The sequence below is a fragment of the Rhinolophus hipposideros genome (assembly GCF_964194185.1).
Source record: "Rhinolophus hipposideros genome assembly, chromosome: 4".
Taxonomy (NCBI): Eukaryota; Metazoa; Chordata; class Mammalia; order Chiroptera; family Rhinolophidae; genus Rhinolophus; species Rhinolophus hipposideros.
In genome coordinates, this window is record NC_138050.1 from 51,731,331 (window position 1) to 51,748,920 (window position 17,590).

General features: G+C 49.8%; 1 protein-coding gene across 11 annotated transcripts in view; it reads right to left on the reverse strand.

Annotated features, from left to right (window-relative positions):
* Nucleotides 1-17,590, reverse strand: part of MCF2L (MCF.2 cell line derived transforming sequence like) — a 171,680-nt gene that overhangs the window by 8,250 nt on the left and 145,840 nt on the right. For 6 of the 11 annotated variants that reach the window (XM_081046581.1, XM_081046578.1, XM_081046582.1 and 3 more), the window contains 17 exons: nucleotides 15,399-15,518; nucleotides 14,897-15,088; nucleotides 14,200-14,391; nucleotides 13,380-13,539; nucleotides 12,405-12,478; nucleotides 12,052-12,128; nucleotides 9,902-9,968; nucleotides 8,975-9,090; nucleotides 7,409-7,478; nucleotides 5,989-6,081; nucleotides 5,794-5,886; nucleotides 4,706-4,831; nucleotides 3,472-3,693; nucleotides 3,166-3,258; nucleotides 1,895-1,973; nucleotides 1,655-1,721; nucleotides 683-801 (listed from right to left, as the gene is read on the reverse strand). In XM_081046581.1, coding sequence (XP_080902707.1) covers nucleotides 683-801; nucleotides 1,655-1,721; nucleotides 1,895-1,973; nucleotides 3,166-3,258; nucleotides 3,472-3,693; nucleotides 4,706-4,831; nucleotides 5,794-5,886; nucleotides 5,989-6,081; nucleotides 7,409-7,478; nucleotides 8,975-9,090; nucleotides 9,902-9,968; nucleotides 12,052-12,128; nucleotides 12,405-12,478; nucleotides 13,380-13,539; nucleotides 14,200-14,391; nucleotides 14,897-15,088; nucleotides 15,399-15,518 — 1,960 coding nt within the window. Of the gene's footprint in view, nucleotides 1-307; nucleotides 401-682; nucleotides 802-1,654; nucleotides 1,722-1,894; nucleotides 1,974-3,165; nucleotides 3,259-3,471; nucleotides 3,694-4,705; nucleotides 4,832-5,793; nucleotides 5,887-5,988; nucleotides 6,082-7,408; nucleotides 7,479-8,974; nucleotides 9,091-9,901; nucleotides 9,969-12,051; nucleotides 12,129-12,404; nucleotides 12,479-13,379; nucleotides 13,540-14,199; nucleotides 14,392-14,896; nucleotides 15,089-15,398; nucleotides 15,519-17,590 lie in introns of all 11 variants that reach the window. The other 5 variants (XM_081046576.1, XM_081046577.1, XM_081046579.1 and 2 more) reach the window with 1 other exon arrangement.

The following is a 17,590-nucleotide window of genomic DNA, read 5'->3' on the forward strand; positions in this document are numbered from 1 at the left end:
GGAGGAGGTGGACCAAAAAAGCAAATGACAAGTCCAGTTTCTGAGCATCCTTCATGAGAAAAGCTCACCTCCATCTTTTCAAAGAAAAGAGAACTTGGGTCACATGGTATAACAGACACACCAGCGTCAGTAAAAAATGAGGGATTCAGTGGAAAAATGCTTCTGAACAGCTGCACTTGGTGATGAAGCAGGCAGAGGCGCTTCCTGAGACCGTCCTCACAAATGATCACCAGACGAATGGATGACAGACATGCCACCACAGCGAGGGCACATGTCCAGAAAATGATTTTCGTCAGGTGCCTTTTACCTTTCTGACCTTTGAGGTTAGCAAAGCCCTGCAGAGTAAAGCGCTTCTTGGAAAGTGCAGAGCTTTCTGAGGTAGAGCTAGTGACCGTGTCATCTATAAAAGAAGAGAAAGGGACAGTGCGGAGGGTATCCACCACCGGGGTGGCTCTGGGAAGGGCACATGTCAGACCACACTGGGGCTCGTCGCTGGGGCTAGGTTTACCGGACTGGAGTCCACACTGACCGTGAGGCAGAGGGGTTCCTCTGGGCAGTTCCAGTGCTCTGCGCAGGGCAGGGGGCAACCCCTGAACTCTTTACAAATGCTTCTGTATGCCGATGGGAGGCTGTTTCCCTGATGTGCTCTCTAGACCTGGGCTCGGTTGCTGCGGACACCCACCTTTGCCCTTTTCCGGGGGCTTTGTCAACGATGTGGAGCTCACATATCCTTCCAGGCTTAGGGGATCCGTTTTTCTTTCTTCCAACTTTTTGATGTTTCTTGTGTTCCCCTTCGAGGGACTAAAGACATCAGACACATCAAAAAAGAAACAATATATTGTCTGGTTAGTTTTTTCAAAACTCTTCCTGAGGCCCTAGATGTCCCTGAATTCCGACTCACCCTGAAAGCAGTGTGTCTTACTGATACTGGGTGGCCAAGCACTTCCTGATTAAGCCAAACAGACCCAAATGAGAACAAAAACCACCTTTCCAGCCATCGAGTAGGAAGTGGTTTTGTTGTGGTTTTTTGGGGGGGCGGTGTGGGGTGGAGGAGGTCTTTCTTTTCTAAAACTATTTTTCTATGGATTATTTATTTAGACCATATCCTGTTCCAGGAATGATTACTGGTCGCTTATGTAAGAAGCAGAAAAAATAAAGTAAATAAATAAATAAATAAATAAATAAGTGAATGAGTAAAATAACAAAAGAAAAGCGGGGCAGAAAGGGTACGACAAAGCTCACGTGAAGGCGAGTGTCCAACACGCCCTGCGTCTGTTGCATTGTGGCTCTGAGCCCCAACTGACTGACAGCCCCTGTCTGAGGTGCTACTGCCACTGAAATGTCGGCGATTAACTGTTGTCTGGAGCAGCTTATCATGCGCTGATCGTCATGGGAAACAACCCACAGAGGGGAAGTAATGGGAGAGCTGTTGGTGACTGGTCTCCGCCTGGGAGGGGGACCAGTGACACCCATCTGTGAGGCTGACTAGCTCGGACTGACCCACCAGCCTGTGATTCCAGAGGAGAAGCACTTCAGGGGGCTCCGGGTGAATGCAAAGTAACCCCAATGACGTAAACTCGATGGCACCTGCAAATTCCTACTTGTGCCTCTTCCTGATACAGCGGGTGGTGTTTCAAGTGCATGAGTCCCTCACCTCGTGTTGGACGACGCTGGCAGAGGCAAGCTCTGGGACTGCTCCAGGGCCCTGTGCTGGCTGGCTTCTGCGAGGAGGAACAGACCGCCCACGATTAGCGGAAGAACTGGGACTCGACACCGTTACTTCGAAAAGCTATGGTATCTCAGATAACTAAGAATTGTGAGGTTGCTTGGAACATACGTAAAAATGCCCCTGGAGCAAAAGCAAAGAGAAAATAATGGCTGAACACATTCTTACCTCGACAAGCCTGCAGCTGGCTGGTCAGCACTTTCCGAATCTCGTTCACCCACGCTGCTTTAATCTCAGGAGTTGGTGCCTATCCCCCAAAACAAATGCCAGGAGGTAAGGACTCCCATTCCCTAAAGACACACACTTTGGTATTTTTCTCTTAAAATGTCTAAGGACAATCTTAGGAATCAATAATGAGAGCACTGCACATGAGAAAGGAGACGGGAGTAAATGCTGGCTCACCCCTTGCTTCGGGACTTCCCCCACGGGCAAGGGCATGAGTGGACAGGGCCCAGGGCACTGCAACACCAGCCAGTGGACTGACCGCCAGGCCAGTACCTTTGCTCAACGGGTGACGGCTGACTTAGTGCGTAAGCCCTGTGGCATAAGCTGCTCCTAAAGAGTAAGTTTCTCTGGGAAGTGGCCACACATCGTTTTAGGTGATAAGGACAGTGGGAGTCTGAAATCTCACAAGTAGACTCTAAACGTCCAGGGTGCCGGAGGTTACAGGAACAGGAACCACGGCCAGGGCTCTGTCCTATCTCAATACAGTGTGCGGGGCCTGACAGGTAGTACCAGGTGGGCAGCTGAGCTCTGAAGGTGCTGGGCCTACAGAAGCCTGAGCGCTGGCCCACATCCTTGCCTTAGCTTTGTGGGGCTCTGTGGGTGTGGCCGTGCTGGCGTGGGTGTTGTGAGGTGTAGACAACTAGGTGTAGTGTGCTACAGGGTTGCCAGATAGCCCTGGGCCCAAACCATCAAGTGGGTCAGAATTTTGAAGGCAACCAGAAGAGGCACACCCTGTGCTGGGTGACTCCTTCATGGGGCACCTGGGGTCTTGCACCTGGGGGCTCACGAATGCACTTACAGCCCCACCCACCTCCTGTCCTCACTATGATGTGAGGATGGGGGAGGGCTCAGAACACACTTCCCACCAGGACAACCGATCCATGGGTGTAAGCATGGCACAGGCTAGCTGTGCTCCCCTGTACCGTCCAGGCACACAGAAGCAGGGGCTACAGGGGCCTGAGACTGTTTTTCTGGAAGGACACTTCTAGCACCCCTAACTTGCAGTGCTTCCCTGTACTTCATCCTGGGTTCAGCTCAGGTTAAAGATAGGCCAGGGCGTCACCCCCAAAGGAATAGTGCTGTTCCTGGCTGCCGGGTGATAAAACATTGTGGAAAATTCTAGACACCAACTCTCACTAGAAGCCTTTCATTGGCAATCTAAAAGAGATGTGAGGAGTCCCTATTGTCTGGGCAGAGAAAGATCGGGGGCCAACCTGTATGATGTAAACTTCCTCTCTGGCGTTGTACCAGATCTCAAACTTCTTTACATCACCCTTCACATTCTCCGTTATGCCAACGGCTGTCATCTGAGAACACAAAATAGGGACATAGGTGTTAGTTTGGGGTTGGGGGCTACGGACACCAGAGATCTCAGACTCTTACATCCAAAGATAAGAGGCACATGCCAGAAGGTGGATGTTGTGACCAAGGCTCAGCTACATCCTGGAATAGGTCCCTGGTCCTTCTCTTCAGGGCCAGCACCAGGAGGTCTGCAGCTGCTGGAAACAGGCCTTACTCACATTTAAGGACTGCTTGTAGCTGTAGGATGGGGCTTTCTCGTACCCTTCCCCATTTTCTTCCCTCTTCTTGCAGAAGAGCACGGCCTTCTCGTGCAGGAACAGATGTCGCTGCATGGGCTTGAACCTGGCCAGGTCCTTCACCTTGGTGTGGCCCTTCTTGTGGTCCGTCCAGACGCTGAAGGAGCCCTGCATCAGCAGCTTCCCCAAGTCACTCAGATTCCCCTACAACGTGTAGCAACATGAGGCGCATTTAAAGCCCAGAATGAACACGGGGGGTCTTAAATGCACGTTGCTGAGTGAAAGAAGCCCGTCTGGGAAGGTTGCATGCCAGGTTCCAACTATGTCACATTTGGGAAAAGGCAAAATTATGACGATAGTAAACACATCAGTGCTTTGCAGGGGTTGGGTAAGAGGGCGGCAGGGAGGGATGAACAGGCAGGGCCCAGGGGACTTTTAGGGCAGTGAAACCACTCTGTAAGATACCACAATGGTGGACACATGTCATTATACATTTATGCCAACCCACAGAATGTACAACACCAAGAGAGAACCCGGATGTACTCTGTGGACTCTGGGAGATAATGACGTGTCAGTGTTGTTTCATAGATTGTGACGAATGTCCTCCTCTGGTGGGGGCGTTGATAATGGGGAGATTGTGAGTATGGGGGCAGGATGGATGTGAGAAATTTCTGTACCTGCCTTTCAATTTGCTGTGAACCTAAAACTCCTCTAAAAATAAAGTCTGTTAATTCAAAGAAACTGAGAATGAGTGCTGAATGGACTTAGAGAGAGGCAAAAAGAATAAGTTGACCTGATAGGGGCACACAGAGAAGAAAGTAGAAATCTGACATTTATGCCCACTTGTTACACACCATCAGCCTACGAGCAGCATCAGAGAAAACAGATTTACACCCATTCCCCGAGTGATGCTGACCTCAGGAAAAGACGAGGAATGAAGAGGTCTTCAGAGACGCACCTCCAAGGGGTGAAAACTTCTTGGTTTTCTCTACCCGTTGGCGAGCCCTCGTGCAGGCCGGCCCCAACCCCTTGAGTCAGACTGGGTTTTAATGGATTCCAGGTGACATGCACGCACATGGAAGCTCAAGGGCATAGCTCTGCACTGGCGATGGGTCGGTCCCAGCCTGCTGCCCGTCAGATCCCCCCACCAAGCAGGCTCGTTTGCACCACCTGAAAGCTGGGGGACAAAGGTGGGAGCACCCTCTGTGTTCCTTACATCATAGCCTGTGATAGCAATGAGGTGCATGGAGTCATTCACGGCCTTGAGGATGCCCAGGATGGAGCTCAGCGCCTCCTGCAGATCCTCAGCCCCCTCGCAGCTCTTGCTGTATTTCAACATTTCCTGGGGGTCGGGGGAGAACGAGGATGGGTTCACACACACATCTGGACATGGACCCCCAGTCTTCCCTTGAAAGCTGCTGGAATCCCAGTGCTCTGTCCCCAGGCCATGGGTGCCCCTGAACATGGACCCTCAGGACACATGATGTGGTTTCCCGCTCAGTGGTCACCAGCAGGGACAAGAACACACACACATATACGGACACACACCCTCCTGGGGCATGGGGTCTTCCCAGGGGCCACAGGCCTCAGAGCAGCTCAGGAAGCTGCCTTCTCACTTCCCGAAGCCTCTGCATCCCACCGCACAACAGCCGGACGCTGCATGTCGGGGATGTCCCCTGAGCTGCACACTGACCTAAGCTCAGCAAGTGCAGGCCCTTTGAAGCACCCCCACCAGGGTCAGCACCCTCGTGTAGCTCTGACCCTGGCAAACTTAGACTGAGCCCCCCGTCTCATATCTCCCCACTTCTAAACTGGTTCCTTCTTCCTTGCAAATCTGACATCCCGAATGAACATCTGACTGTTGTTACAGGCACCCTCTTCACATCCATTCAGTTGCTCACTCTGGCCCGTGAAGCTGCCTCTGCTGGGCCCACAGAGATAATGGACACAGGAGAGGCCTTGCCAGGAAGACCGGTGAGGGAGCACAGCCTAGTGTGGGTGTGAAGACCCTCTGAGCGTGTGCTCCGGGGGGTGGGGTCTGCCCGTATGCGCATGTGACTGTCCCTGCCCCAACAATGGCCAGTGCATAGCAGGTTCTCCACAAAGGTCTGTGAAGAGCCAGGCCCTTGCAGAGACGGGAAGAAGGTGACTCAGAGACCGAGGTGTTAAGGGACGGCTGGAGCAGCTGAAACTGGGTGGGTGCGTGGCCAGGAGGGGGTGATAACAGTGAGGCAGCCGCAGGGCAGCCAGGCTGGCAGCGGGGTTCCAGGGGATGCCGGCCAGGCATGGCTGCCAGTGTCTCACCTTGAGCAGCAGCTGGTACTTTGTGATCCTTTGGACTGGCTTTAGCAGGTAGGAGTCCAAACTTAGCTTGTGATCCAGTTTCTTCTGGCATTCCTGCAACCACCAAAACCTCTGGTTTAGATAGTTTTCATTATTCTTTGTTTGAGAGTCAATTAGTAAAGGAGCGGATACTCTAAAGAGGGTTCCATAACATACCTGGAAAAATGGACAGTCGGAGCACTGTCTCCACAGGCTCTCGGAGCGGGGTTTGTTTTGGCAGTACTTCTCATAGATCTGGAACTCCTCCATCTGGACCCAGGACAGAGACCATGTCACAGCGCGCCTCCAAGGCGACCGTCATTTCAGCTCATGGAGGGCTGATCCCACTCCCGAGTCACACCGCCCAGGGCTGGCCCTGCTGTGGAAGGACGCATGACACCTGGCCCCCGTCCCCTGGCCCCTCCAGGACCAGTCTGACCTCTTCCTGAATTCCTGTTCACCCCCTCCATCATGCCTCAGGGATGCATTAATCCTGATATCTCTTTTATACAGATTAACTCAATATAGCTGGCTTTTGCCGTAGGAATAACAGACTAAAACTAAACACGGAACCAACACAGACTTTCTAAAGAAAGAATCTCTAGAGTTTGGCATACACAGTGGTACTCAAATTCGCATGTTCATGAGAACAGGCAGGCTTGTTAAAACAGACTGCTGCCCCCACAGAGGTTTGGATTCGGCAGGTCTGGGGTGGGACCTGAGAACTTGCATTATAACAAGTTCCCAGGAGACGCTGATGCTGATGGCCAGGGGACTCCCTTTGAGATTCACTGACTGACAGCATGATTGCGCCTCCCCAGTTCTCAAACAGCACTGGGAAGCATTACCGATGGCCGGGCTGGGTCAAAACATCAATATTGTTCCTCCTTTTCCTCCCTTCTGCCTCTTCATACCAATTCATTATACCAGTCTCAGCCTCCAGGTTATTTTATAAAAGTGACTTAGTTTTACTGCTGTTAGTAAGCTTCACTTTCCACATTGCTAAACTAGCAGTTTACGGAGGTCAACCTAAGATGACCGTGTGGACTTTGTGGAGAAGACAGGGGTCCCCTGCATCCGGCTGCCCTTCCCTGCGCCCTAAGTTTCTCCTCATCCCGTGCCCCTAATTTAGCTGATTGTCCAGCCCTAGAAGGAGGCAGACATCTACCATTTCGAAGAGGAGAAAAATAAATACGGGTTAGCGAGCACAGATGCCTTGTCCAATGTCAGCTAGTCAGCGAGGGAATCTTAACCAGGACAAGATGAAACACAAAACAAAATACCAGCATGAGAAAAGTTCAGCTTTATCTAACACTTGTAATTCAAATTTGGATGCTTTACAATTTGGGCATATCTCAAAGTTTATATTTTACAGTTTTTCTCTTTTTTTGAATTAGCTATTGGGCTTTAGAAAAAATGGTATTCTTTCAGCCCTACCAAAAAGTGTCATGTGATCTCAGCCAAACTTGGAACATTGGTACTTTGTAATTTCAGTTGGTTAGATGGGGACTGTGATAAAATTTAAAGTTATGATTTTAGGTAATAGTAATTTTAGGAAGTAAGGCATGGGAAAGTATACATTTGAAAAAACACATACCCTTTCTAGAAAACACCTTCCAACCAGCTCTGGGCAGTCTATGTAGTTTTCTAGCTCCCTCAGGAATATTCTAGACAAAGAAAGTTTGCATTAGGGTCGTATGATAAACAACCTGCATAAGATGGCATCTATAACAAATTAATAGCTATTATTTTCCAGACAACTTTCATTCCTAACTCTGGACAGTTCAGGAGGTTTTGTGTGTAAGAATACCTAGTCTGATTTCAGGAACCTGCGGTCCACACTTGTCACTCCCAGGGTCCTGACTGCACCAAACTCTCCGGTTTAAATAGACGTGGTTCCATGCATCTCTTTATGCTTCTGACGTTGGCATTCACACAGAAGTTAGGATAGCTCCTCTTTTATCAGCACAGAAATGGTACAAAGAGTCCAAAGGCAGACAGACAGAAGCATCTCCAGGCTCTGGAATCCCAACCCCTACAACCCATGTGCTCTGTCGGTTTTCTGCAGACGTTCTGCTCTGCCCCCAGGACCTTCCCTTATGCAGCACTGTTCCTGAGTCATATGCTGAATTTCCCTACGTTTCTGACTTGCATCCATCCATGGGGTAAATCCCACTGGGAAGGGAAGCTCCCTGGGGATCAGTTCACTACACGAGTCCTGCAGCCAGGGGCCCAGTGCCCAAAGGCTGGCCAGAGCCACTAGCATGCCCAGGGACCAGGCCACCCACTCATTTTAATTCCCCAGGGAAGGCTCCTAGGTGGGGTTCAGCTGTAACCGGTGCCTCCTTTATCAATGGGCAGATGAGAGACGCTAATGACAGAGGGGCAAAAGCAAGTGGGAGACGGAATTCCCAAGTGCCCTTTGAAGTCCAGAGGCGGGTGGGGCCCGAGTCACAAGCTGCTGGGCTCCCTGGCCCTGGACAGCACTGGGAAGGGGTCGGCTCACAGCTGGCCACTTTCCAGGACACACAGGCATTGAAATCCTCTGCTCACCTCCCTTCACATTTATGTCTGCCTGCTCATCTCCTTTCCCATGAGCTCCCACAAATTTCGAGGAGGAGCTGAGGGTAAGCAGCCCCAGAAGGACCAAAGCATAAGGAGGCTGCAAATCTCTCTCACAGGGAGAGAACAGGCCGGAAAGGAACTGCTGGTGTTGCCACCCTTTTCAACAATGGGATTGGGAACAAAACCAGCCTTGCTAAGGGGCGTGGCTTTAGGTGCCACCCCAATATGCCAAATGCACACACTTGGAGGTGGGGTGGGGACTGGCTTCTGCTGGACCGGAAGGACAGGGAGAGGCAGGAGGGGCAGGCTGCTCCCACTCAGTCATGCTGTCAGAGCTCTGAGGCATCTCCCCACTGCTGGGGGGCGGCCCATTTGTATCCTACCTACCCTCGGTGGAGAGAACTTGTCCCGGGTACATCCCATCAAACTGCTGCTTGGTCTGTGGCCCCTCTGCAAGCTTATCCCCCCTTGAAAGAGGGAGGACAGGATATTCTCCACCAGCACAGCATGGCCCAGGGGCTGTTTTGGTTTCAGCTCCTTATAGGTGGCTGCTTTAGAGGCGAGACATCACTGAGTGTGATCAGAGGAAGGGTCTCACCTGTTATGAAAGTGGTAAATTTCTTCCATGTTTCCAAATAAAACATCCTTCTTGTTTTGAAGGCCTGTTGAGATGAGATGCGTCATTAGAGGATTATCCATCTCAGCAGCGTAGCCCTGTGGAAGAGGAGAGAAGTCAGGAGGGAAATCGTGAAGGGCTGCTGACAGACCTTCAGGCCCTTTTAACAGCAGCCGAGTCTCCACAGTCCCGAGTGGGCGCCCCTCGGGGTGGGTGATGCTGTCTTAGGTTTTGGAAAGTGAGTACATCTTGTACTTACTCAGTGACCATTTCTAAAGTGATTGTCTGGACAAGCACCACAAAATATGAATGAGTTACAAACAGCACCATTTTTTTTCTTGGGGGGTGGGTGGGTGAGGTTCTATCCTTCTCCTTTATAGCCTTTTCAAAATTCAGACATAACATCTATGAAGTGGACAAATCTTATGTGCATACCTTGATGAATTATTTATATGTCTACGCCCTTGTAACCGACATCCAAGATGTAGAATATTCCAGCACCCAGAAGCGCTTCTGCCATTCTCAGGCAAAAACCCACCACCCACCACCCAGCCTGCAGCCTGCACTCCAGCCTCTCCGCCCCAGACGGGCTCTGCTTGCCTTGGACTTCCTGTATTGGAACTGCACACACTCTTCTCTGATTTCTCCTGCTCATGATTATGCTCCTGAGGGTCATGCATAGTTCCATACAGGAGCAGCTCTTTGTTTTGCTGTAAATACTGTCCCTGTGCAAATCCACCTAAATCTACTTGTTCCTTGTCCCACTGATGGATATTTGAGTTGTTTTGTTATGAGTAAAGCTGCCATAAACCTTCATTCACATGCTTTTCAGTGGACACAAGACCACAGAGGGTGGGGGAAGCCCAGCCCATGGCCCACTCCCAGCTGTCCCCCCAGCTGCAGGCTCACCTCCAGGACACAGAGCAGCTCCTCCACGTAGACCCGTTCCGTGTCAAGAAGCTCGTTCATCACGTGCCTGAGAATGGGTTGCACGAACTTATTATGTAGAAGCAGATTCCCTGCCCAGCTTCCCTGATTTGGGGCCATCTACACAAAACGAGCCCTGATTCCTGAAGCATGTCTCAAGCCTCCCTGTCTTCCAGGTCACGGCTCTGAGTCTCCTCACCCCTGCAGACTGAGCCTTGTTTGTTTTACCAGCTGCCCTTGTCTGTCTCCCAGGAAGAGCCCCTCCTTGCCTGGGAAAGGCTGCATCCCCCCAGGAGGCAACATTTTAACTGCTCCTGTGCCGTCACCACCCTTTTGCACATGGTGTGGTGCAGTGGTAATGGGTGGAACTAAGTGCCTGTCATGTTATGGAGTCCCAGAAGGAGTGTGGGCTTGCAAACCAGCTCAGAGCTCCTTTTATGGATGAGGACCACCTTTTAAGTGCCTACAACTGCGCATCCCATTTTAATACACAGGCACTAGAGCCCAGGGGCTTGTTCCTGGGTTGGGACCATTGAGCACGGTCAGTTCTAAAACAACTATCAGCACTTAACAAGGCCTTAGGCTGTGTTCAAAGAGTCTAAGCTCCTCTAGGGGCTGGTGGGGGGACAGGGGCCTGGGGCCTCCCACTCACCACAAGCTAGCGGTGAGTGCTGCTGTCTGGGAGCAGAGATCACAGTGTGAGCACAGAGTGGGGGATGTCCCGGGTGGGGGACTGAGCGGGCGCTGAGGTCCAAGCAGTGAGCGGGCCCTCAGCAATCTGAGTACTGATCTCAGAGTGCGTAGACACAGGAAAGTGACAGGGTGCAGGCTACCTTTGTAGAAAGATGAATGGCCCAGCTCGGAGGGAAGCTGGGGTTCCATGGGGAACGTGACCACCAAGCCTGGGAAGGATGTTGGAAGTGCCTTTCCTGTCAAGTCCAGAGTTCAGACTTCATCAAGCATTTGTGTTTGGGGACAGACTCAATTCCAGGGTGGACTGTGCAGGACACCCATGGTACCTGCTGTGAAACAGTCTAGGTGTGTGGTAAGAAGAGCACCAGCCAGGGTGAGGGCTTGAGAGAAGAGCAGGGAGCAGGAGGGGTGATGAAGAGAGAAGTGACGCCCAGCCCGGAACCAGGAAGGGCTGGAAAGGCTCCTGAGCAGTGGGAGGGACCAAATCCACGGAGGGGACAGGAAGCTGGATCAGAGGATGGTTGGTTACATGGTTGATTCTGCATGTGCGAACAGAGGGCCTGGGTGGGCTGAATCACACTTATCTTCTCACCCGGGCTTGAAGAAAGGAGAATACAAGCCACTTCCAATCGCTGAAGTCCTGCCTGAGGATCCAGGAGCAAATGTGGCTTTTCTAAGGAAAACCTAAATTTCCCTTGGTTTCAGATGTAGGCATGCCAAGTGGACATGAGAATGCCACGTCTGTCTGTACACTGCACAATGCATGCACGTGTGTGGACCTCACGATGCCCGCTTTGCTCCCACTTTGTGGCTTTGGGGTAGAGGCTGGAATTTTTCACCAACTTTGGCTCGTTTTTATTCAGACTATCCTGGCCAAAGGCTGAGATCTGGGTGGGTCGTACTGATGTAGGGCATTTTTCTGTGTGAGTGAGTGCCGGGATCGTGTCTTGTGAAACCGAAGAATGGAAGCATGGACCAAGGAGAGGCGAGGAATTGTAAGAGGATGATGATTTATTAAAAATCAAAGAAATGCACCTCCCGAGCGGGAGGGGGTTCCCGAATGGGATGTTCCCTAACTGAGGCTAAAGCTCTTACTGTTATACTTTCTCTTGCCTGTTTGGGGAAGGGGAACTGGCGCCTTTTAATGGAATTCGTCTATTTTTTTGCCCATCCTGAAGGGATTAACAAAATAATCCATTCCTATCTATCAGATCTGCTCCGTTTGTCCGGCCAAAAGGGATTTATGAGATAATTTATTAACCTCAAGGTTCTGTTAATATTTTATCCTGGAGTAAATGAGTTACTTCAGAACCTGGAGTTTTAGGATATGGCTGTCTTTTGTTTATTCCACCAGGGACCCTCCTGTCTGCCTAACAACATGCTAACTAACCTGTCTCAACTGAGCCATTCAGTGGTGCCTGGAAAGGCAGCACACCCACCTCCGCAAGATGGCCAGGCTCTCCTCCTCATCCCCCGTGGAGCTGCTCCGGCCCTGTCGGCTCTCACTCAGTTCACTCTGGGGAGAGAAGACCATGCAGTGCATTGAGATTTCAAAACAAGAAGGCACAGCCAAACATCCTGACCTAAGACCCGGGAGTCCAAGCTCATTTCCCACCTGGGAACAGATCTGAAATCTGAGGTCCTGCAGGATGAGGAGGGGAGGATGGATGCAGCTCACTGGTCCATATGTGGGAGAGGGGCTGGGGAGAACCGGGCTGGGTGGCAGCCAGGGAGGGTGAAGTGACCAGGAGGCAGTGGGGCTTGGGGCAGTGCGGAGTTCGTGGGGCCTCACCTTGGCCCTCCTGTAGGGCCCTCTACGGAGTGCGTTGCCCTCAGAACTGTTGTTCTCAGAACCTCTCCGGATGCCTGGTTTGGAAAAAAAGAGGAGAAAGCTGGGTGCAACTTTGCATTTTACTGCATCGACAGCGGAAAAGCATGTGTTCAGAGTGACCAGAATTTCTTTTTGTTTTTACTTTCAGAGAAAAAAAGCAAGCAGCCTAAAGAAGGATGAGGAAAGCACAGTATAAATGAAGAGCAAGAAGATGGGTCAGGAGGTGAGGTAGGGGGTACAGGCTGGAGTTAGTTCACATCCACAGAGGGGCTCCCAGCTCCCAGCCCATGGGTGGGGGATGCTGGAGGGAAGGGGGTGTAAGGGGTTAGGGGACGGCGTCTGGCAACTGAAGGAAGTACTTTGTGACCAGGATGTCTCTGGTCCAGGAGGCCTGTAAACGGACCAGAGAATGATGTCTTCTCAGACTCTGCATGCTGGATGTGGGAATGTTTGGGGACAGGGAGGGGACAGGAAGGAGTCACTGGGAAATGGTGCAGTGTCTGGCTCAGCCTTAAAGAAGGACTTCGCTGGGGGAGACGTAACGGGCTGTAGCCGACTGACTGTGGTACCTGGTGGGCAGCTGAGGCATTGGACATACCAGAGAGGCTTTGGGGCTGAAGTTGGAATGGTGGGTGAGAGAAACTACTTTGGCAGGAGCACTGAGGACAGATGGATAGGGGGAGAGAATGGAGTCAGGGTACACAGGACCAGGAAAGTCCCTCGACCGATATTCCAGTTCCAAGGGCCACACACTCTTTGCCACAACCACTCAGCTCTGCTGTGCTCAGTGCAGAAGCCGCATCATGAGAGTAAATGAATAAGCAGACTGAGTGCTGAAAAACTTTATTTACAAAATTAGTGATGGCTTCTGGACGTGGGCCCATTGTGGAAAGGAAGGAGGTGTCCCCTGGAGGAACAAGGTGTGCCTGCACATACCTGGGGAGGGGCAGGGGGACTTTGTGAGCGCCTCTGGCCGGGGGGCCACTGGCTGCACAGGCCTCGTCTGCTTGGCTGCCAGCTTCTTCAGGCTTGCCTGTCTTCGGTGAAACATCTCTTCCATGCTCTCTTGCTTTTGGAAGACCTTCTGCACGTGTTTCTGAGGTGAACGGGTGTGATGAACTAGTTAGCAAGGTGCCTTATAATTGTTGGCGTCCCCAATTTAAAAACAGAAAGACCATGTGTAGACTCACACTCTGTTTTAAGTGCTAGTGACGCAGCACCTATCACCAGTGCAGCAATCCTGCACCGGCTCCACTCGCTATGGAGAGGGAGGGGGGAACCCCACTACAGAATGAAGGATGCTATGCCCAGAGGAAAGTCAGCTGGGAGGGAGGGACATGCAGCCCTCTCCATGCACCTACAGGCCGTCTATGGAAGGGGCTGTAAGTACACATGTGGGTTGCCCCAGGAGGTGGGCTGAGAACAGCTGGCCGAGAGTGAGAAGGAGTTCTATTTCAGCATAATATCGAGAGAAGCATGCAGGAAGCAGGGCCCATGGAAATGGCTACTTCATCAAGAACATACCCCTCACAGGGAGTGATCCTGCAGGAGGTAAGAACACAACCTTTTAAAGGAGGCATACAAATAATTTCTGCATTGAAAGAAAACTTGAGCCAGATAACCCCCAATTTGACATTTCTCTCAAATGCCTAATATCGTCTGAGAATTCATTAAATGCTTCTTTCGAACATCATCGGAGTAACTCCCCGCCATTCAGGACAGATGAGCTACAGGTGAAAAGCCCGAGTTGGCATACCATTAGATCTTGGGTGAGGATGGGTTCGTAGTCCTGGTAAATTTTATTGAGCTCCTGGATCTTATTTTCTGCACCGGTCTCCAAAAACTTCTCAATTTCTTGGAGGGCGGCCTCAGCCCCGTCCTGGGACTGGCACTTGTCCACAGGCTGTGAGGCCAGCAGGTAAATCCCCTCATCGCACCATTTCATGGACTGGACACGTGAAGCATGGCAGAGGGAGAGAATGGCACTGTTAGAAGCTGTGTCTTGGCTCTGTTTGCTGGGGCCTGTTAGCTGTCTCACATACAGTCTGCTGATCCCTATACGTTTGGGAATATCTGCAGCACCGCACCATCCTACTTCTGCTGTTATATCCAAAGGAGTCTCTCGGAGGCAATGCAGTGTTGTATAAAAGCCAAGCAAACTGCCCAGGACTGGACTCATTCACACACACACAGAGAGGCAAAGTGCAGTGAGTTAGCTACGGGGTAAGTGTCTGGGCCTTTTAAAGAAATTGTTAGTTGTTGCAAGTGAACTCTAGAATACAGACAACTATGCCCAGGACATGACCATCTGGGTCATAAGAAAGGTGTCCAGACAGGAGGGTGTGGGCCACTTTCTAATCTATGACTGTGGTACACCCCACGTGAAGGGAGCTGGCCACCTGGGACCAAGAATCAGGCTGCCCATTAGGGGCATTGGGGTTGGGGGGTCCTACCGCCTCCAGGAGACCATGCAGCTCCAGTGACTTGTGGAGTAGCCCCCTCCTCTGCCTGACCTCCGCCACGAACTGGTCGCAGAGGTGCTGGAGCTCATGGCACTTGGGGCGGATGGAGTCCACGGCGTAGTGCTTGTTGTCAATGAGCTGCTCACCTTCCAGGGACAGGGTGCGGGCCCGTTCCACGGCCACCTGCAGAGAGAGCAGCCCCAGAAACACAGATCAGCTTATTCTCATTACAAGCAAGTAGGGTATTATTTCCTGACTGATCTGTGGGGCGTGGGGGTGAGGGTGGCTGTGGGGGTAGGATGTGAGAGTGAGGGTCAGTGGGGGTGGACCAGGCAGCGGTCCCTCCACCTGCCAACATTATTTGGGGCTGGAGGCTTCGCTTGAGTGGCAGGAAAGCTCAATTCCTGCGCCTTCCTAAGCAACTTTGGTGACACCACGAGTACCGTTTCTCCAGGCCGTCTCCCGCCCATACCAGTCACGTCCCAGTCCTTACACTGGACTTCTCCTCAAAGCTGGTAAGGTCCTTCAGGAGGTGTTCCACGTGTGCCAGGCTGTTGCCCACATCTGTGAAGGTCGCTATCTTCTGGGCCAACACATCTAAGGCAGCTTTGACCTGAAACAGGGGAAGGTGGGGCGAGAGAGTCGGGCCCATGTCAGAAGAGCCACCGCTGAGCAGTGAGGACATGGCGACAGGACCGAAACCGAGATAGAAGGGAGGAGAGGGAAAATCCAGACGTACGTCCAGAAAAACAGGACTAGAGGAAAACTCTCTCAGCAAGAGCATCTACAAAAATCCTATCGGCAACATTATATATATACTACTGTTGGTGAAAACAATGCTTTCCCCATATGATTGGGAACAAGACAAAGAGGTCTACTCTCACAACTATTATTCAAGTGGTAGCGCTCTAACCAGTGCAATAAGGCAAAAAAATAAAAATAAATAAAAATATAAACAAACAAAAGGCATAAAGATGGAAAAGGAAGAAATCAAGCTTTCCATTTGCCTATGACCTGATCATCTGTGTAGAAAATCCCAAAGACAAAACAACTCCTAGAATAAATATGATCGGCAAGGTTTCAGGAGTCAAGAAAAATATACAAAAATCAATTGTACTTCTCTATATAGCAATGAATACATGGGCACCACAACTGAAAACAGAATACCATTTCTAATTGCTTAAAAATGAAACATGTAAGTATGAATCAAACAAAACATGTACTGAATGAGTATGCTGAAAGAAAATCTAAATAAATGTTGATAGATATTGTGTTTATTGATTGAAAAATTCAACTTAGTAAAGATGCTGATTCTCTTCCAAATAGAGGTTTAACATAATTCCTATCAAAATCCCAGCAATTTTTTTGTAGATACAGACAAGATTATTTTAAATTTACATGGAAAAGCTAAGGAACTAGACTAGCTGAAACAATTTTGAAAAAGAAGAATAAAGTGGGAGGAATTAACCTACCTGATTTCCAGACTTATTACATAGCTTTAGTAATTAAGACTGTATGATGTTGATGAAGGGACAGAACACAGACCCAGAAATAGACTCCCAAAAATATGCCCAACTGAGTTTTGACAAAAGTGGAAAAGCAATCCAATGGAGGAAAGATGGCCTTTTCAACAAATGCTACAGGAGCAACTGGAACTGTAGAGACTTAAAAAATGAAACTTGACCTAATTCTCACACGTTATACAAAAAGTAACTTGAGATGGATCAATGGCTTTAAATGTAAAACTATAATCTTTTAGGAGAGAAAGCTTAGCAGAATATGTTTTGGATCGAGGATTTAGATCAATCCTTCAAAAATACAACCCTTCAAAGGAAAAACTGATAAACTGGACTTCATCAAAATTAAAAAACTTTCCTTCAAAGGAAAGTACAATCCTTCAAAGGAAAAATTGATAAACTGGACTTCATAAAAATTAAAAAACTTTGCTCTGTGAAAAACCTTGTTAAGAGGATACAAGGGCAAGTGACAGACTGGAAGAAAATATTTCCAAACCACAAATCTCACAAAGGACTAGTATCTAAAGTATATAAAGAACTCTCAAAACGCAGCAGCCAAAAACTAAAAGCCAAAACAATCCAGCTGAAAAATGGGAAGTAGAAATAGAGACATTGCACTGAAGAGGACATACTAATGACAAATAAGCACATGGAAAGATGTTCAAGGTCATTAGCCATTAGAAAATGCCAAACAGAACCCCAATGCGATATCACTGCACACCCATCAGAATATGTGTATAAAATAAAAAATACCACACCAAAGGCCGGTACGGATGTGGGGAAGCTGGATCACTGATACACTGCTGGTGGGAATGTTAAATGGGACAGCCATCTGGAAACAGTTTGGCATTTTCTGAAAAAGCTAAACATGCAACTACCATCTGACCCAGCAATTGCACTCCTGAATATGTATCTCAAAGACATGACAACTTATGTTCACACAAAAATCTCTACATGAATGTTTATAATAGCTTTATTCATAATAGCAAACACCTGAAAACAGCTCAGCTCGTCTTCAGTGGGTGAATGGCTGAACTGTGGAATGTCTATGTCACGCATACTAACTATTTAGGAATAAAAAGGAACAAACTGTTGGTGCATACAAAAACCGGGATGAATCTCCAGAGAATGATGCCGAGCGTAAAGAACTAATCCTAAAAGGTTATGT